The sequence below is a fragment of the Periophthalmus magnuspinnatus genome, chromosome 21, assembly GCF_009829125.3.
Source record: "Periophthalmus magnuspinnatus isolate fPerMag1 chromosome 21, fPerMag1.2.pri, whole genome shotgun sequence".
In the NCBI taxonomy this organism is placed as follows: Eukaryota; Metazoa; Chordata; class Actinopteri; order Gobiiformes; family Gobiidae; genus Periophthalmus; species Periophthalmus magnuspinnatus.
In genome coordinates this window covers 22,733,853-22,755,624 of record NC_047146.1, presented here as the reverse complement: position 1 = coordinate 22,755,624, position 21,772 = coordinate 22,733,853, and the positions used below count along the sequence as shown (strand labels likewise).

The 21,772-nt window shown below is 36.8% G+C and overlaps 1 protein-coding gene across 1 annotated transcript in view; it reads right to left on the bottom strand.

The window, feature by feature from the left end:
- LOC117389857 (dehydrogenase/reductase SDR family member on chromosome X-like) overlaps window positions 1–20,215 on the bottom strand; it is a 36,434-nt gene extending 16,219 nt beyond the window's left edge. The window contains exons 1-3 of the mRNA XM_033987584.2: window positions 19,939–20,215; window positions 19,403–19,510; window positions 13,784–13,852 (exon numbers count right to left, since the gene is read on the bottom strand). Coding sequence (XP_033843475.1) covers window positions 13,784–13,852; window positions 19,403–19,510; window positions 19,939–20,044 — 283 coding nt within the window. The 5' untranslated portion in view covers window positions 20,045–20,215. The remainder of the gene's footprint in view (window positions 1–13,783; window positions 13,853–19,402; window positions 19,511–19,938) is intronic.
- Window positions 20,216–21,772: the final 1,557 nt, after the last annotated feature.

The following is a 21,772-nucleotide window of genomic DNA, read 5'->3' as shown; positions in this document are numbered from 1 at the left end:
TTCCTGTTAGGCCGCTGCATTTTGGACCAACTGGAGGCTCCTTATAGTACTTTTGGGGCAGGCGGTGAGCAGAGAATTACAGTAATCAAGTCTGGAAGTAACAAATGCATGGATGAGTTTTTCAGCATCGTTTTTAGGTAAAATATTTCTAATTTTAGTTATATTTCGCAGGTGAAAGTATGCGGTTTTACAAGCTAGGTTTATATGGGCTGTGAATGAGAGATTTTGATCAAATAGGACTCCAAGATTTTTTACAGTAGGGCTAGAAGCTATACTCACATTGTCGAGTGAGATTATTTGGTCCAACAGAGAATCTCTTTGACCTTTGGGACCAACAACAATGACCTCTGTTTTTTTCAGGATTTAAGAGCAGGTAATTCAAGGTCATCCAGGTTTTGATGTCCTTCACACAGGCACTGAGTTTATATATTTGATCAGTCTGATTTGGTTTCATTGATAAGTACAGCTGAGTGTCATCAGCATAGCAGTGAAAATGAATGTGTTAGGAAAGATGCGTTACCTTCAACAGCTTCGCTCCAGATTGGGTCTTTGGTTGTTATGATTCTTGCGATCAGAATTCCAAATATGGAATTTAGCTCCAAATTAGCTATAACTGCTAGCCTTGATGAGTTTCATTTGACTGGAGCCAAACGCTATGGGTGACGTCACACGCACTTTGTCCACTTCTTTATACAGTCTATGGTGACCTTACAAGGAAACTTCTAACCGCTGTAACAGTGGATTGTTGTCATAGAGGAATTTGTACAGATGTAACAGTGACTTGGATGCATTTAATGTGGTTTGAGATCATTAAAATTATCAAGTTAACGCAAAAAGTTACTTTGAAGTAAATTGTGTAAACCAGGATGAATCCAGATAATGAGAAACTACAATTCAAAAGGAAGCGGGATGTTATTTTTTGTAGTTTGAAAGGGGTGGAATATTTAACACATTTACCTCTACAAAAGATGATTTATCAAATATAATTGTGATTGACCATTTTTGATATGTGCCCTAGACTGTATAAAGAAATGAGTGTGACTTCACCCATAGCCTTAGGCTCCAGTCAAATGAAGCTCACCGAGGGTAAGCAGTTACAGAGGCAAAATTGGAGCCAGATTCTTCGTACCATAGCAACCAAAGAGCTAATCTGGAGCCAGGCTGTTGAAGGTAACGCGTTTTTTTGTTTTTTTTTTCAGTTTTATGCCGCTAAAACCTGGAACAGTCTTCCTGAAGATGTGAAACAGGCCTCTACTTTGACAATGTTTAGGCTAAAATCAGTTCTGTTTAGCTGTGCATACGACTGAAAGGTTTTTATTCTGAACTCTTCTGTTTTAATGTTAACTTTATGATTATTTGTGATTATTTAGGTTTTGATTTGTGGGATTTTAATGTCTTTCTTATTGTGCTATACAAATAAACTTTCCTTGCCTTGCCTTTAGCCCGCACTGCTTTCTTAGCAAGCGGCCTGCACTTAGCAATGTCAATCAAACCTGTTGCTAACACTAACAGGATCCAGGATCATGTAGAGCGGTTCAGTACAAATATTTTAAGACTAAAATGATGAGGCTGACAGCAGCAATTAGAGAGAAAGCGATGACAATTTCTCAATATAAAGTGAATTGGAGCTGGAGTTGATGGAGCCAGAAGCGCACCCATGATCACTTCCTATTTGAAATACAGCACCTAGCAGGTTAGCTATGTCCATTTATATATACAGTCTATGATATGTGCACTTTTTAACACTTAACTATATCCAAGTAATGTTATGTTAGTCAGAAATAGCAACATTCTAATGTGTTATTTTAACTATTGTAGCAATAATCAAAGCATTATTTAGCGTACAAACTCAAGGCTAAATCCATTCTCCTGTAAAACCGTCTTTGTTGGCATGTGGGACTGGCACCTCTTGGTAGACTTGCCTCGCTGTGACCAATTGTTTTTGTACAGACACAGAACTAGTACAACTCTAATGTAATTAATCCTGCCATAACCCAGGTTTTCTTTTAATTTCATTGCTGGAAAACAAATCAGAAGTCTGAAACTTGGCCAAAGAAAATGGTTTTGTGTGCCAGTGGGTCAGATGGTGCCACTGTAATTAGAGCGATCACACATAATTTTCGAGAGACTGCTGTGCCTGCACCTTCTGAGGCCTGTTCAGTTTTGGTTTGACTCACAGCTGTTAACTTCCACTGTCCACACTGTTGATCAAATCCTTTTGGAACATCAAAGCCATCCTGGTAAGTGCCATATGCAGATGTATTCAAACTAATTGTTCATTATAGCAGAAATAAAGAATACAATTAAATCAAAATTGAATCAAATTCAAGAACTGTCCTGCAGGTAAAAGATTGAGCTCAAATGGGATCCTCTACAAAAATCATTCTTGTGAGTCTAGACAGTTGCTAATACACAATGTTTTTAAATTGTCTTTCCAGGATCCTTGCTGTTTGTTACATATTTTGTTTTTCCAATACAAGATAGAAGGGATAGGAAGATGCAAAAATATGAAATACAAAAACTTGATGTTTAATAGTTTCATGAAGAAAGTAATTGGTTGAGGACCAACCTGTTCTTAAAAATACAGTATTTGTGTGCTTTTCTTAATAGAAACCCTACACTACAGCTCATCTCGCTATGTTGTTGCTGACAGCATGTTGAAGAGTTATGGGCTTGTTCGGCTCCGTGACCCTTTGTGAAGTGACCAGAAGAAAAGTAATCTTCAGAGTGTGAAAAGAGCAAAAGTTCACCTTTTAAACCAGATTAAAAAAGCCTGGTCATTGATCTGAGCCAAGACTTAATGAAAACATCACTACTGCAGTGTCCTGTTGGTTAGGCCCATGCATGGGACAAACAAAAGTTGTAAACAAAAGAAGAAATCAATGCAGTTGATACAATTACAGGTCTGCAAGCAGCAGGTCAGTTTGAATGAGATACAGGCACTGTAGCAGCATTGCGTAATAAAATGTTTTTGTTTTTTTATTCTACGTGTGTGCTCGTCGCTGTGTGTCTATCATGTGTGCAGCTATATGCTAAATGTACTAACCAGGCTGCCATTTTCTCAGTTATATTTTTACAATAGAATGTCAAATGTATGTCATTAATGACAGATTAATTCAATGAGAAATGTCTGATGTGCATCAACATTTGCACAAATATAAATAGCTGTAACTATTCTGAGTATTTGGGGAACCTCAGTGCCAGGGCTGTCCTCTGATCTTGAATAACTTTGTATAAATCCTCATTTCCCTCAGACTGTCACATGCATCTGGTGCTCTGACTGAGACTAGAGCAGCTTTGATTAAACAGAATTACACCTAAATGTGAAATCAAATGCATCACAGACTAAACACATCTCCTCTGAATAATTGCAAACAGCTACATGTTATTCTTAGAGTGGTGACTTTGCTCTCTAGACCAGCTCTCCTTCATACTCTATCCTGTCTGCTTTAAAACATCTTCTTAACCGCCCCAGACATTCCATATAAATAGTTTCACATTCAAGTGTCTGACATGCACACTGATAGTCAGGAATATTACTTCTGGGCACAAGGCCAAGTCTGGCTCCTACGCACCCATTTTTATTCAGTGGATGTTGAGCAGGAGTGGAGACTGCCCGGGATCCCAGTCACCGCAAGTTCAAAGAAACAATAACACTCACAAGTCAACACCCCACGCTTCGAGGAAACACAAACGATTAAGAAGGCATCGTAGTGTAAACAACAGAGCAGTAGTTATAGTGCTTGCATATTTTATATAGTGATAAAAATATAGATAAAAGCTTAGTGCTCTATTTGCCATTAAGCATTCACATTCTACAACAAAAGTGTATAGATCAGATGGACAACATAATCTTAACCATTAAATCAAGCCAGGTTGCCCCATTAAAGAATGTAGAGAACAGATTAATGACAACAATAGTAATGCATTTTATTTAATGGCGCCTTTCAGGACTCTCAAGGTCACAATAATTACTATATCACCTTATTGTTCAAAATATGACAGCTGAAACAATATATTTTGGGGCTCTTTATCTATCGTGGGCATATTTGTATTGCAATAGTAGGAAAGTTACAGCAATTTTTTTTATGTAACACATTAAGATTTGAGCACTAGAGGGAAAAAAAGAAGTCTAGGACTAAAACATCCAGGACTAATTATTGTTTAAATCTGCTATTCAATTGTTGTAGCTCATGCTTTTTAATGATACTGTATTTTTTTTTTTAAATGGTCTCCTGGGATTATCCTGCTTTATTTTTTATTGTGTCAGTGGTATAAAGGCGTTTATCATGAAATTCTTCTGTAGCGGTATATCGTGCTTCAGTGACAGGCCTACTTATTTACAAGTAAAAAACTAATTTAAAAAAAAAATTGCAATTGTCCCCTACGTGGGCACAATATCAAAGATGGGTATCCTGATGCTATGTATTGGGCTACTGAAAAAAATTAACACCTTGATCTTTTTTTTAAGTATCCTAATGATGATGATGATGATCAGAAGATTTTTTCAACTGAATATGCTAAAACATGTAACATAAGTGTGCTGTACTTGTTGAGGCTTAAGTATCAGACATGGAAAGGACTGTAAAAATACTCACAAAAGTACAGAAAGTTCACTCCATAGGTTTATTACTTTTTTTTAATAATCTCTTTTTGCAGAAGTTTGAAGAAGTTTTTATTATACAACATCCTTGCATTATATTCAACACAACATTTATTATTCTGAATAATTTGATATATTGGCCACCTCTGTGCCTATGGCTAATAAACAAACTGGCCAACCTATGAACTAATATAAACATAACCGCTCTGGTGGAGGCTGTGGACATATATGAGGATAAATCATCTCATACACACTCATAGGATTCCCAGTTTCACACTGTTAATCCAGGACTCCGGTTGGAGGCAGAGCGTGTTACTTTCAAATGCACCGTGACTAAAGTTAGTGGACAGACAGCGCTGCCTGTGGCTCAGTGCAGAAATGTTCCCCCTGTGCGTGTCTATGTGTGAGTGTTCATAATTTAAAGTGAGATGCTCTAAGCCTCATTGACTAAAGCCCACTCGCTGTCTAAAGTCATTAGCATATTTTCCACTGGGGCTTCCAGGGACAGTACAGCAGCATAGTCCCAAGCCACTTTATTAGGTACACCTAATGGAAATAACACAACCCAACATGGAAATACATAATCACGCAATCACAACAGTGGTTCAACCCTAGCGATTAGAAAGACAAAACCACTATAGAAATTTGACCAGTTGTTTTTTCAGTATTAATATTTCTATAGAGCAAATAACTGCGTGCTCAGCCTCCAACAATCCTTAGAATATATTTATGCTAAACTATTAAAGTGAGATTATGAGACGTTTAACGTTTTTGTATTACGATACGATCTCACTTGTCATGACACTTGACGTAATTTAATCTCATTTCTTATCCTTGTGACATTTCCGCCAGTGAATCATGTCTTAAGGGCTCTTCACCTACACATGGCACACAAGTCCACCTTCATACAATCAGATCCAGATTTACATTTGGGTGTCAGTCATGACGCATACAGAGTATCCATGTCATGAGCTGAGCTGGGTGAAGACACCATCTGAAGGATCATATAATCATTTAACAACATTGATAGTGATTTGAGAAGTCAGCCAACTATAACCAACAGCAGCTCAGTTGGTAGAGTGTTTGTCCATAAATTTGAAGTTTGGCAGTTCGAATCCACACCATGTAGTGTTTGCATACACTGGTGTGTGGTTCCTTGATGTAAAGTGCTTTGAGTACCTTGAAGGTAGCTATATATATTGGAGAAAAAAAAGTGGCCTACTATCATTCACTGGTAGTAAATACATCATGCTGCTCAAACTTAAGATGCAATCTACATTAAGAGTTCATTCAGAATTTTTTTTGAAGCATTCAAGCCTGCATCTATTCTGTTCAGCTGTTTACATAGATTAGGTGAATATAATGTAGAAATGTGTCTAGGCAAAAATTGTGTGAAATTACTATGTACCCCATGGCCAGAACTGTCTAAAATAGTTCAATTTGGCATAGCTTTGTGGAGGTAAATTTCTGTTGTCTTACACATTATCCAACACCTTTTCCTGTAGAAATTAAGTGTAAGTTTAATTCCACTTTATTTCAAAAATCAGATATGTGCAGTTTACAAAAAAAAATATTTTTATTTATCTAGATCCAAAGCCAAGGACTAAAATTGTAAATTTATTTTATATCTACGCCAGATGCCCTTTCTAAGTTTGTGACCACTTGTAGTTGGATTACAGATTATACTCTGCACCTTTATGGGATTTTTAATTTTTTTTTTTATTGGCACTATGATGTAACAGAAGAGCCCGAATTACAGAGTTGGATTGTGCTTTGATGGTCCATTGTTTAATATTCCTTGTACAATTTCCTCTGTAGAAAAGAGATGAGAGCCAGTTTGGATGATTCACTCCAATTTAATTAGTCAAAGGTTAAAAACACCCACGTTTGGCTTAACTGCTACTGTACAGTTTTGTGTGAATGAATTTTACTGTGGTTTCCTGATGATTCACCGCCACATCCACAGGTAGCCAATGCAATTCAACTACCTCTGTAGCAGCCTATGTGCCTGTTATGTAAGACCGACACCTTTTTCTCATAACATACAAATGTGCAAACACCAGGAAGAATGCTAAAGGGCGTTAGGACATAGATGTTTAAAGCTACTGTCTTACATACTAATGAGAATCTATTACCTCCTCCCTCTCTCCCTCTCTGTCTCTCACACACACATTTTCATTCAGTGCACAGGCATTCAGCTACAGACACCTCCCTTGTCCCCTATGCTTCAGTGGCTGCCAATTACAAAAGAAGTAATCAATTCTTGCACGGCCTCGTCCAGGGAAATTGACTTCAATGACACTAGCGACACGGAGCCAGTCTCTGTACCTGTCGCTTTACACAGACAAGCACCACCAGCTCCTGACCATGAAAATCAACGCTTTACGCTTTGCATTGTATGTTTGTGTATTGTATTGTCACTTCAGTGTAAAAGTACACACCTGAAGAAAAGATGCAGAAAAAACATCACATTGATAACACTGGGTTACAAAAAAACATTTTTGAAAGTTGTCTGTGTTTTTTCAACTGAATTAGAACCATTTTGCACTGCAGAATCCAAAAATTATATCCATTTTTCTCAATCAGGTCAGGTTTTTATGCTAATTTGATTTAGAAAAATCCGTTCTTCTGTCTAAATTGATTACAATTTTGTGTCACAATTTTGTGTCAGTTGATTTTATTTAATATTTCTCATCCCAAAAATGTTTTAGGAGATAAAAAATAGTTTTCTAACAGAATGTATTAATTAAATGTTACGTTGTGTTAATTGATAAAGGTAAGTACAAGTAAGTAAATTGGAACGTTACGTTATCATTGTGCAAAATTCAGGACATGAACTTCTGTTTTTATGAACCCCTTGAATGCTCAGCAGCAGGGATGTCTCTCTTCAGAGTCCAACAGTAATCAGCCATCATGACTGCATCCCAGTGTCCCTGATACCTGGTCTCCATCTCTTTTATGTCCTGATGGAATCTCTCCACCTGCTCATCACTCAGTGATCCCAGATTCTCAGGAAACCTGAACATTTAGCTCCTTTTGGTAAAAAGGATGTGGAGCATCATCATTAAAACCACACTGGAGGAATCTTTGTCACTGATGTCAGGAACTTCTACAAAGACAGGTACTGGAATTTCATCACAGTGAGCTACAGGACGACGTGCTGATTCACGGTCAGGATACTTGAGGCTGCTTCGGTTCTTTCTGTTGATCCCAGTCACATCAATAGCCCAGAAGTAGCTATTGATGTCGACTCCCTCCAAACCATGGAAATTGCAAACTTCAGACAACTCTTCTTGCCTTTAGTCCACTGACGCAGACACTCGGTGCATGACTTGCATACCATGTGTGGCGCCCAAGCTTTATCTTGGTCACCAAGTTTAATCCCAAAATAAGCATGGTAAGCACGCTTTATGAAACTTGTGACTTGATTCCTGTTAGGAACAATGGTGTATTCACCGCAGATGTAGCAGAATATGTCAGGCTTATTTTTGCAAGATCTTCTAGTCGAAGCCATTTCATTCACTTGTAATATATATATATATATAAAAACAAACAAAAAAAACAATTAGTCATAAGTTGGCACATGCAAAATCTTCAGAATTTGTTTATAGCGAGAAATATAACAGAATTTTGCATCATATGACGTGAAAATACTCATACATGTTAAAAAAAATCGTCCAAAAACAAATATGTAGCTTAGTTGAAGTTGAAGTTTATTGTTTTTAATCATGTTTTTTAACGTTGTACAGCACTTTGGGCAGCCTGGGTTGTTAGAAGGTGCTATAGAAATAAAGTTTGATTGATTGATTGATTGAGTTCAGAACGTTGACCTGCTTGAGCAAAACCAATATGATTTTTGGATTCAGCACATCAAAATTACACTAAATCAGCAAAAAAATCTTGGACAATAAATTTAGTGTTGACCAGTGTAATGCATCAGTGTCATTTTGTAGATTATAGATTCAAACACTTCTGGTGGTAAGTTACTTCTGTAATAGGGCTTCAACGATTAATGACAATAATCATGGCTTGTCCACTATTAAAATTATTGTATTGAAATCTTAACACTTGTAATGCACTTTTCAAAGCCTCTCAAAGCGCTACACTATAGTCATTATTCATTCATTTCCACACTTGGTGATGGTAAGCTACTATTGTAGCCACAGCTGCCCTGGGGCAGACTGACGGAAGCGAGGCTGCCATCGGCCCCTCCGACCACCACCTATCATTCGCGCACACACCACTTTCATACTAGGCAATGTGGGTGAAGTGTCTTGCCTAAGGACACAACGACAGAACTTGGTCTGAGCTGGATCCTCCGACCTACGGGTTGGGGGACCAACACTCTAACCACTGAGCCACTGTTGCCCCTATCTTAATAATTTTCTGGACTCATAGAGACTGTAAAATACACGCCAAACCATGTGTTAAACACAGTAACATTATTAACTCAAAAAGGACAAAATTATAGTATAAATGCACCTTATGTTTCGCTGTAAAAAGTTTAATTTCATTTCAAAGAACCAACTATTTTCCAGGACACTAATTTAAATTATTTAGTGCCACCATGTCATTTAAATGTAAAACTACAATGTTGAAGAAAGGATCCAAAAAACATAATGTGTTAGACCAGTGGTTCTCAAATTTTTTACATCAAGTACTAAAACAAAAGAAAATACTAAAGAAAATATTGGCACTTTGAGCATCACCAGATTATAATCAGGTCTATAGCAAGACAGGTCTAATTTGGGCTAAGAGAGGACAAAATATTGACTCTAAATTAAGTAAGTATTAGGACTACAGTGGTCCACTAGACCTACAGGTCATATGATTTGATAATTTTGAAGATTATAGATTGACACTCCATAGTGGTGGTAAGTTACTTTTTAAACCATAACTGCCCTGAAGTTGACCAACAGAAGTGAGGCTGCCAATATGTGCCATCGCCCCCTCACATTATCACTGATCATTCACTCAAAAGTAAAAAAAAAAACAAAAAACAAAAAAAACAAAAAATGAAAGATGCATTTATTGTGTTTGATTTGATTTGGTTTTACAAAAGTAACAAAGAAAGGTCCAACCTCTGTTTTCCTGGATACTAATTTAAATGCTTTAGTGTGAGTCACTGAGACAGGCAATAAATCTGCAGGAAGGTCACACGTTCATGTTTTATTAAATTTCTAATTATGAAAAGGCAGAAAATGCGGTTAATTAAACTGCTATTTGGCATAGTGCAAAACAACTGGTGTAAACAATGCATCATCATTTAGCTACACAAGTTATTTAGAATGAAAATATTAAGTTCAGAAAAAAACATTTAGAGTTTGTATTTACAGTGGATATGATAGGATTTTATGTTTTTCTAATTATTACTTTTATAATAGTTTTATATCAGTTCAGTGGCAGACTGAAGACAAATTGTTGCGAATAAAAATACAAAAATGTAGAAGGAAGTAGCAACTGACTAAACCAACTACCTTTACCTATGTCATGAACACCAAAAATTTCATCCAAAATACAGAGAGAATTTATGCTCAAAGAAATGTATGCAGATTTAGGCAAACATGTTGTAACACCCGCAAACATAATAGTCCCAACAAACGCAGTAAACCATGAACGTAATTCAAATATTGTGAGTTTGTAGTAAACGCACAAATGTAATAAATTCCGACAAATGTAAGCCCTACCATAAATTATTATACAGGGTAAAGACAAGGGTACAGGGTAAAGCTTTGGCCCGGATTACAACTCCTCCTCTGCTCCTCCACTGCAGCCAGTCTTTTTAGGCAGGAGGTTTGCTGTGTCCTTTATTAATCCAGTTCCTTCTTGTCCACTTTCATGAAACGCTGCTCTTCTTGTGTTGAGTGGAGTTTAGAGGACAGCTCCTGCATCTTCCTTGACAGTTTCTCATTTTCTTTATTGGTTGTATCTTCACCAACTTCAATACCAGTTTGAGTGTCCACTACGGTCTTTCTCCCTTTTCTGCTCAGTGGCCCTGCTGTTTTCTGTACTACACTGGACTTTCTCTTTGTTGGCTAGCTCTTGTTAAGATGGACATTGTCTCTCACTGCATTGTTATAGAGATATTGGATCCCCTTGTATGCATTCATTCGGTTTTTCAGCTTTTTCTGGAGAGCAGTTGTGAGGTTTTGCAATCCTGAGTGTTTCTTGTTCAAATTTTTGGGAGTTGGTAAGTTCTTGTTTTAGCTGCACATTTTCCTTTACTGTAGATTTACAGCAATTTGACTTCCTTATGTGCATTCATTTGGTCTTGCAGTTGCTTGTCTGGAGAGAATCATTGAGTTTTTTCAACTCCAAGTGTTTTTCTTGGTCTATTCTCTCCTGAGTCTTAAGCTTGCAGTCCAAATAATTGCTTATTTGTACTGCCTCTTGGTCGCTCCAATTCTTGGCAAAGCTCCCTAACCAAAGTGCTCCCCTCCAGGGGTGTTAGTACCTTGACCAGACCTCTTTCCTCTGGGTTTGAGGGATCCTAAATATTGGAAGACACCAGTTGGGTCTCTGGCTCTGCTGGTGTGGGCTGAGCAGAGCCTCCAGGTTTAAGTCCTCATCGTAGAGGTGGGCGTCATCCACTGATGTGTAAAGAAAGGTTCCAAGGCTTTGTTGAGAAAATACTCAAGCTATCCATGTTTGTGTGCATATTCACCAGTGTATTGAAAAGTTATGAGTTATGAGCCAAACCTGTGGGTTTCTTGAGAACTGAACACTGCATACATATTGCTAATGTCTTTAATTTCTATTTTACGGTTCATTACATTCATGGATGTTACACATATAGTTAGGCAGGACAGTTAACCTACCCTGCCCCATAAGTATGTGTGTATGTGTGGGTGATTGATGGTGTAGATTGGCCGCCTTGGTTCCATCAGTCTAGCCCAGGGCAGCTGTGGCTACCAAAATGTCTTACCAGTGGGTATGGAGAGAATGAATAATGACAACAGTTTAGTGGCTTTGTTGAGACTGCAGCACAGTGCAAGTATAAGGCGTTGATATTATTTTCAAAGTGATGGTTAAAGTCTAAACAAATCATGTTGAAGCTTGTAATAGTTATTCTTCACTTACAAAACTGCCATAGATGTTTTGTAAGATCTATGAAAAGGAAGGTCAGCACTGCAGGTTATGAGTCATCAAACTCCCGCCAGCAGCAGTAGCAAAGTAACGGATGTACTTTTTACAAATATATGACACTTTTATCGCGTCTCCCACTTCCAACATGAATCTTACCGCATTATATTTTAGTAAATTTGAGGCTGTCAACCAAGTTGGCAAATTATGGTTTTAGACGCAAAGCTCGTGTGTGGTGAATGTCCATTGACACACTTTTTAGAGGCTGGTACAGATTCAAGGTCTATGTTGGGGATAACTTATGGTGCGTTTTAGTCATGACACAATGTGGGATTTATAGCACTGTGAAGGTCAGCCGGATCAATTTCTCAACATGGGCGTAAGAGAGAACTGTAAGCTTTAGTCAATGGGACCATAAATCTTTAGCTGTAATCATTCATCAACTCATCTTGGTTGGTACATCCTATTCTTTCTATTTAATTCTTTATATAGAGCTGATCTATAGGCCCGCTTTATGTCCATTTGTCATGCTGTTCCACCGCTAACCTTTGATTTAGTCTGTACTCTGTTGCTCAGTGGCATTTTCCTCCTATATCCTCAAAGCACAGCAGGACAACCATACTCTTTATCTCTGAAAGTGCCATCTTTTATGAAGGCAAATGTCCCTGAATGAAGACACTAAACTATTGCTGGGTTTCAAATTTCATCACCACATTATATAGGACAATCAAATTTAGATGTGGAGAGCTAAAAAGAATGTTTATGAAATATACCGTGTTCTAGAGTGTAGTTGCTAACATAATGCACGGTAAATGGTCTCATTTTATATAGCTCTTTTCCACCTTCAAGGCACTCAATGTGCTTTACTTCAAGGAATCACTCACCCATTCACATATTCATCCACCAGTGTATGCAGACACTGGGGGTGAGGTGGGTTAAATGTCTTGCCCAAGGACACAATGACACCATTCATCTGTGGAAGATGGAATTGCACTGCCAACCTGTGGGACAATGGATCTGACTGCTCAACTAATGATGTTTATATCGTGAGCAGGACTCGAACTGCCAACCTTCGGATTAGTGGACAAACTAACTGAGCTACTATCACCCTAATATAATACATAACAAACATAAATGGTTCAGGTAGAACATTTAGGAAATTACCTTTTAGATATTTCTTAAATTCTACTACCTGAAAACTACTAGGCTCATGATTTAAGTGGAACTATTCATTTACAGATAATACATCACAGATATACAGATGGCATATTTCTTTGTGGTTTCAAATATGTTCGGGAATAACAGAATAAATGAGAGATTAATGACTAATGTTATTCTCTCATTAGTTAGTTTAAAATAGTTAGTAGAGTAGGAATGTTACCAAATAGTGAAAGAAAAATTCAATTCTGTCAACTGGACAAAAGTTTTAAAGTGAAGACATTTCACCGCTCATTCAGTTCATTCTCTTCTTCAGTTCTGGTCAGATTACTGGTGGTGATAATTTCTCACCTATTTATAACTGTATCCTTGGACCAATCAAAACGAGGAAAACAATAGTGATAGCCAGTATACTAATAGGTGTGAGAGCACCCATTAGGGACCCGAACGATTATGTGACTCAGGTACAGTTCAGTTAGTGTAGTTCCTAGCAAGATAGACCTAGCTATCAAACAGAAACTAGCAGTTAGCTCCTCGCTTAAGATGGATATAAGTCAATGTAAAACTTTTATCCATTTGACAGAATTGAATTTTTCTTTTACTATAAATCACACCTGGATGACTGAGGGATTACACAGTTACCAAGTAGTGCAAATAAATAAACAACTTATGTATTTATTTATTTATTTATTTGTTTTACAAAACTATAATTATAATTTAACTATAATAAAATGTATTTGATTATTTTCTACATGTAAACAATGTGTTACATGTGTGCATTCCATTGAAACAGGCTGCCTGTGGGGTACAATGATGCAGTCAAGACCTTTACTTCCAAACAAATGGCATAAAAACAGCATATTTGTGCCAGCGTGTGTGTCTGTGCGTGTCTTTGTGTGTCTGTGTGTGTACAGCAGTGCAAAATATGTGCAATTTTACCTTTGGCCTCTCTGTGTACTTCACGGATCCTCGCAACAGCAGCCAGACCCTGCTGCTCATCCCTCCCGCCTAAAGCACAACAAACAAGAGGTCAGTGCATTCTTGGTTACAGCTGAAATATTTCTAGAGTTTCCTAAAATCTAACATAAATGGCATGTGACAATCTTAATATGCATCTTCATCTCTATTATAGCTGTTTGCCAAAATAGCAGTAGTGTCGTGAACTGAGAGCCTGAGACAAGCATTCAAGAAAAGCTAATTTTAGAAACATTTTTAAGAAAGCAACTGCTCTTCAAGGAAACTGTGCAGAAAAGCAACATGAGGCATACAAACAGGAAGCTGAAAGTGATGAATAAAACTACTACTGCCACAAGAAATACGCCATACTAGTTCCATATACATTTTTATATCTAATCATTAGTATCATATCATTGATGTGTAATCTTTGCTTAACCAAATTTGCTTGTCTTTGTAACAACTTTTTCACTTCTTTTCACATCTTTCCAAAACTTAAAAGATGCACAAATGACTTTCCTGATGGAGAGTCAGTTGCGTGCTTGACTCCATGTATTATTATTTACCTAGAAATGTTCCACAGTATGTCATTAAACTCATCCACTTGCACTCCACTGCGCAAAAAAACTAAATAAAAAGCATTCTTAACCTTGCCTCTCTACAGATCTGGCTTGTAAGTGACTTGGCCTGGAGTCAGGCTGCTTGATTCCATGAAAATGGTTAAATGTAACGTCATACTATGGAACATTCTAGTAAAAGTAAGGTGGTGGGCCCTCAACCAGAAAAGTTACAAAATGGACTTTTAAATATGCCCCAGTTACTATAATTAATAGGAGGCGTACCTGAGCAGCCAAAACATAATGCATTGTTTTGATTTGAAAGGGCTAAATGTACCCAGTGGTGAGTGCATAAAAAGCATCAATAGCATCAGAGCTAATCCTCAAAAGCTAAAAAAAAAAGCTTTTGTTTTCAACCAAATCTGTGCTATGGGATCACTGTTTTTTACTGTATCCAATGGGTATTAACTTAAATAAATGAAGTGATTCTAGATTTAAAGGTGCCACATAAAGTAAAGAACTACTGCTAAAAACAAAAAGTTACAAGTTTAATCAATGTAGTTTTATTTTATTCAATGCATATATTTTTTACATTACAGTTAAACCTGTTCATTTCTTTTAATATTGCTTTTTTTTTTTTTAAGGCGTATTCTGTGCTACTGTGCGCTTGCAGTGTGTCCCCATCATCAGAGGCGGCACCAAGGAGAGGCTTGAGGGGGCACTAGCCTCTCCTAGAATGGTCAATGCACCCCCATAGCTCCCCCAAAGATTATAAGGGTGCTAACTACATTTAAACTTGTCTAAAACACCAAAGCAAACATGGAAAGCATATGCTCCATTGTTAAAAGTCTCTAAATTAACAAGGACCCACATTGAAGATCTGAGCACCCCCTGAGCTCTTCCAACCAAAAATGTCTGGCACTGCCACTGCCCACTATGAGATAAAAAAAAGGTTTCTTATTTTATCTTTTATGCAATCTGTATTTTGCATTAAAATTCACTTTATGTCTATGCGACTCTTTCACTTCACAGAATCAGCCATTACAGACCAAGACATTATTCGTAGGCCCTTTAAAAATCAGTACCTCATATAGTGTGCACTGTTCAGTCAATTTAATAAAATAGTGACACATTTTGCTCTGATGAAAGATACAGTCATTGACTCCTCTCTCAGTACAGGAGGTTTTCTTTAGGAGGGGGTCTGCATACAAATGAAGTGTGGTTTTATGAAACGAGAGAACCAAGAATTTCTAAAGGTGAAATGAATGGTAGACTGTCCTTGAGTCTTATTAATTGCACTGTTTTTATGATTTATTCCCAAAGGATGGACCACTGAAAGCATGTTTAGTTTAACACCACAACATGCCAACTGCAAATCACACTTCCGAATAAAAATAAAGTCTGTAAATTATATCTTTAAAACTTGGAATGCATTGGCGACACAGAAGGTGGTTATTTTATTAAAGGTGCATTATGTAACATTTTGGATGGAGGATGAGCCATCTTGCTTTGCCTGGAGTAGTCCTTATTATCGCATTCAAGTTATTTATCTCCAGGGGGACAAAAAGGTGACACCGCCAGGCCAAGTTACAGGTTAGTTACTGAAAGAATGCATGTTTTTATATTGTTGTAGCAATACCTGTGAAGGCAAGATAGAGAAGTTTATACCATGGAATATTCCAGGCAAAGCAACAAAATTTCCATGGAAACAAGTACCTGAAAAGTTACAGAAAAACACAGAACACCTTAAAACTTTCAGTAGTTTGATGCCATTTTCATTTATTCTCTCATTTTTTGTACAGGCCAAAACACTGACAATACTCCATTTCAGATTTTACCCTGTTTTAGTGATAAAAATGTGACTGATCAGACAATGTTTTCTCACAATTCAATCCGTATCTCAATACATGGGTCACAGTCTCGATGCAATTTCCTTTTAGGCCTCAAAAGAACAAAAACAAATGCTCCCTCCACTGCTTTTATGAAAATTATCAATAACCATAACCTTCAATTCAAATGCACTCTCTTCTCTGTTTGAATATCACAGAGTTAGGCCTTAATACAGCTGTTCTATCTGTGAACAGTGTTGGGAAGTAACTGAAAACATATACCAAAAATACTACATATAATACATATTCTGATTACTAATTTTGAGTAACTGTATACTGGTATAGTTACTCTTTCATTTGGTAGTATTCAAATGCAATTTTAGCTTTGAACTGCACGGTATTAATTCGAATTTTTTATACATGCATGTGTAATTTTTGGACAATTAATGCATAAGAAACAGTGCAACAAAAATAAACCTGTTTGCAATTATATGTCATGTTTTAACAAATATACTGCAACTTGGTGTGAAAGTATTTTAAGTATTCAGACCTCTGCCCATGTAATGGAATATGTTATATGTTTTATATGATCTATATAAATTCCTATTATTATACATTTACAGAGCTGTCAATGCAATCTAGTCTAAGTGAACAAAATGTAATAAATTTGAATATTTCCATGTAAAAGCTCTGTGCTGAGGGAAATCCTGCATTTCAACACTGCCCATCTCTACCACAATAATAACAAAAAAATGTTATTATTGTATCTATGAAAAGGTGACAAAAGACTTTTCAAAGGCATTGTTTTATCACATGGACATGTGTATTCTTATTTCCGTTCTCTCTCTGTAGCATCCACACAAACACACACACACATTCAGTGGCACTAATCTTGGATTATCACGCAGGTCTTTTCAAGGACACAGCTCCATTTACCCTGATGCATTGTAAATTCAAAGCAGAGCTGAAAATGTGCAGCTTTTCCAGGTGCTTTGCTGCAGGGTCACAACAGCACACACAAAAAATGACACAAGAGACATGATACTTATATTCTGTAAGCTAGGAACCAGTTTACAGCTTATGCTTTAAATTTAACACCATCCAACTTACAGTTACAAATACTGATTAAAAAACCCTATTAGACGAAAATGTGCAATAATTAGTTTTATGTTACAAAACAAAGATAAGACAAAGCAGGGAGGCAATAATTCACAATGATACTGATGTCAATACACATAAAGGTGGGACATGCACCTAAAAGGCACTGGAGCCTAGCTGATTTTTATGTTCTTAAAAACATGAAAAGCAGAACTAATTAATTTAAAATGATTTGCAGTGGTTGCACTGAGAGAAGAAGAATCTTGCTTAGATACATGAAAAAAATTGGGGAGAGGGCCTTAATGTATTAATTCTCAGGATGTAATCGTAGGTGTTCAGGTTTAAATTATGCTGTGTATTCCTCAAAGGTTGCTTTAACATTGAGTGTGCAGTAAATAAATAGGGAGTGACTGCGGAGCGGAGTTTGGTGCAAAAGTTGGGAGCTTGTGAAGGGAATGAGAAACATGCACTTATAGGAAGTTATTGATATTCTGAAATTGTCTAGCAGAGCTGCTGGGTCTTCCACCATAATGTTATTGTGTTTTCCAACTGAATTTTAAAGTCATATGATCCAGTTCAGCCTAAAAAACATTCAAACTTTTCACTTTGCAAGCTCTGAAGAGCATTTTTGTAACAAGCAGCATTTAAAAGTAACTTTACTGAGTAATGTTGGAAATTTAAATGGGTTATCAAAAAACTACTCAACTATACTATTAACTCTTAATGATTTGTAAAAATGAAGTAAGGTAATACCAAAACATGACTAAAATATTTTGTAAAGTGTATTAAAAAAACAACAAACAAACAAAAAACTATTTCAACCTAAAGCTCGTAAGACAAATAATTTCTTAACATTGCATCAAAAGCCCTGTGTGTGTGTTTCACAATTGCAATGGTGCCTTTTTCAATTTCATATCACTGTCATGGAAATCATGAGAAAAAGTTCCAGAACATTAAAAATTCATGGAGGTTTCAGAAAAACATGTTGTTTTGCTGTCTCACAGCAATAAACCCCGAACCTGTTTGCATCGCTCAGGGGAAGATGAACTGGCACAGGTGATGAAATAAGCTTGACTTCACATTTAATACTCACAAAGTTTGCATGTAAATCTGACACCAGCCCCAAACTTTAGATGTTTTTTTTGAATCATAAGTCAAACCTTGAAGGAAAAAAAAAAAAATATATATATATATATATATATATATATATAAATTCTTGTCAGGTTCAGCTTTCGGAAACCTTGACTTTCTCACTACATTCATTTCATTGCCTTTCATTCCTTTCACTTTGAGGTTGTTTAAAACTTTCAAAGAAATCACGTAGCTGTCAAGGTGAATCTCAATGTGGTTTGTGCTGCCAGGCGCTCAGGTGGGCAGGGAGACTCCGCAGTGCAGACTCAGAAACACAAGTACATTCAGTACAATATCAGCATATTCAGTGTGATATCAGGAAACCATGTGCAGTGCCTTATCGTTGTACTAGAAATGTGAAATGACCATTGAACTTAGAAATACGTAATAAAATGCAATCAGGAAATCTCCATTACAATTATATTTGGTTAGAGATCGCTGAGATTTTACAGTATTCACATGTTAAACTACAGTAAAAGACTCAATTTTTATTTTCTTGCAAAAGTAAATCAATATATATTTTATCAATTAAGGTTGAGAGGCTGTAGCCCTGTCCAGTCTGTAAAAAGAATCTAACTTATCACTAACAATTGAATCACTGTTCTATTAAACTCTGACTATTATGTATAATGTGTAATTTATGTTCTGGTAAGACATTTTAGTTACTTACCCATTAAAACCCTCTACTGAATGTGCAATGTGAAACAAGTCAGATTGACAAAAGACACCTACACACATAAGTATACCATTTTGCTCATAAGCTAGACAGTAATGAAATTATATTTCTGTATAACTTTAATGAATATGAAAAAGTAGTAAGTAAGTAGTAAGAACAGTGTATAAGGACAGAACTGACATATAGCTTATGCCATAAAGGAATCCTATTAACAGCTAAAGTTTTTCTATGCATTTCACAGTACTGGTTGGTTAGCCTTTTGCATAGATACACACAAAAAATGACCAACTGAGTGTTGTGTTTTATACTGTACCAATGATCACATGAGCCCCAAGTCCAGCCAAGTGCAGAGCCACCTCAAAACCAATGCCCCTGCCTCCTCCCGTCACTATGGCGACCTTCCCCTCCTGTCGGGGCATCTCTGCGGCGGACAGAAGAGGACGCAGATATGAGGACAATGTCATCTGATAAGCACACTGCCCAGTGATTTAACACAAACAGCATACAAATATGGAGTGAAAACCATGTAATTTAGCCTAATTGAAGAAATGTCAGCACACAGTAAATATGCTAAAATAAACAATAAAACTATGACACTTAAGGGTGCATGTAACTTTTCTGATTAAGTGTATGCCGCTTCTTACTTGTTTATTCAATTACATTAAAAATACCCTGCAAATGCATTATTACAGTTACATATTAAACCTACACCTTTAAATCCTATCTGTAAGAAGATTATTCATCTGTCTGCAGACAATAGATTATTTTTGCTAGATCTAGATAGGCTGATCAAATAAGCCACATAATGAAAATTACAAATGAAGTGAAGTGATCAGCATCATTACTGACCTGGTAGTTTGAAAGTTTTGCAGAGAAGTTGACCAAGAAGGACCCTGAAGCCCAACCAATAAAGCTTGATAGCAGGTAAAATGCAACATCTGAAAAAGGTAAACATGCCTTTTTTATCAGGTATAATGCCAAGCTAGCAGTGCACAAAGCTTTACTCTTTGCAATAGCAGCTATTTTAACTTCCAACACCTAAAATAATGAGGATTTTGCAGCCTCTACTCTAGCTACTTTCACTGTTCCTGTTCACATCTCTGCAGAGCACCGCTTCTTCTTCTGTGGAATTTAATGACAGCTTACATCCAACAAGTTGCATTACTGCCGTGCTGTCTCTACTGGCTGGAGAAGGTACTTCATCTCAATCTACAGCCAAGTTCACTGCAGACTGGCAGCACACATTTACTAAAACATCTTGATAGCATTACTTAACAGAACTTTAATTTTCCACACCATATTTATGAACATATTACATAAGACTAACTTTTTAAACATGATTTGTTGTTGTTATTTTTTCTATTTGGCTGTGTTTATTGAACTGAAAAACATACTCTCAGCAGGCTCACATCTCCACTAACGACTCCATAGAGGTCTTCTTTCCATATAAATGTAGTTTTATGGCTATAATCTTCCACTGTATGCTATAAAACGTATCTACCTCTGTAGAGAATTTTCCGAAGTGTGGTTTTAGCTTTCTGTTTCCACCATGCCTTGAAGTTTTGGAATTTAATGTAAATTTGCTTTAATTGCTCCCATGTTTGTTCCAGATTATTATGGGTGGTATATACTGGCTCATAATAGAGGTTTCTAAAAAAAAAAAAAGGACATAATTTGGGGGAAAAAAAAAAATTACCCAATAATTCAAAGGAGACGATTACTAATTGCTCATAGTGAGTCATCTCAGTGCTTCTTGACTTACAAAAAGCCTGGGTATTGCATTATAGCGACCCGTCAGTGCATAAGTAGGGTCTTTGGTTAGTGAGCTTATTTCAATGCTTATTACTTGTGCAGTAAATCCCTTCCCGCTGCCTCCACTCCAGTAGTACACGATGTTCCTCTACTGCAGACCAATCCACATGTTTTCTAATGAGTGTGAAGGTCTATCTCCATCATGGCCTGATCATTGTACAAGCTATTTCCTGTTCCCCTCAGGTTTCGGGGAGATTTTCTTTAACACGTCTTTGTATTTTAGCAGATTGCTGTTTTTCTATTCTCTGTTGCATCACTTTATTCAAAAATGTCATGGCGCCATCAAATTTGCAGCTGAAGACTAGTCTCATTTGTCATTAACTACCGTAGTTAAAGGTGCTGTATGTTGCCAGCGCTTACTGTTTAAAAGAGGAACTACAATCACAACTGAACCTTAAACTAGAGGACACATACGTTTTTCTCATTCTCAGTATATGGCCAGACCATGCCTCATGAGAAAGCTAGGAACCTCCAGAACTCACTCACTGAACTGCAGAGGCTGCACTAGCACTCATTAATAATTGGCAGCAGGTGCTGGGGTTTAGGTAGTGAGGATTAAAATCAGAGAGTCCTTTTAGGTTTTAACCAACTCGATTTCAGCATTACAGTACCAGGGTAAACATTGTTGTTTTCAGTAACAAAAAGTGTTGTCTTTTGTGTGTGTGTGTTTTTTTCATTAATTTTAATTCACTGACAAAAATAATAACCAACTATAAAAACCTGAAGTATACACAATTCCACGAGGCAGTGGAATTTCCCAAAAACTAATTTAAATCATATGAATCCCACAGCAACACAGCTAATCAAGAGCAGAAGGTTGTCACTACAAAAATATGATCAAAATCCTATATAAACATACACTACAGCACAT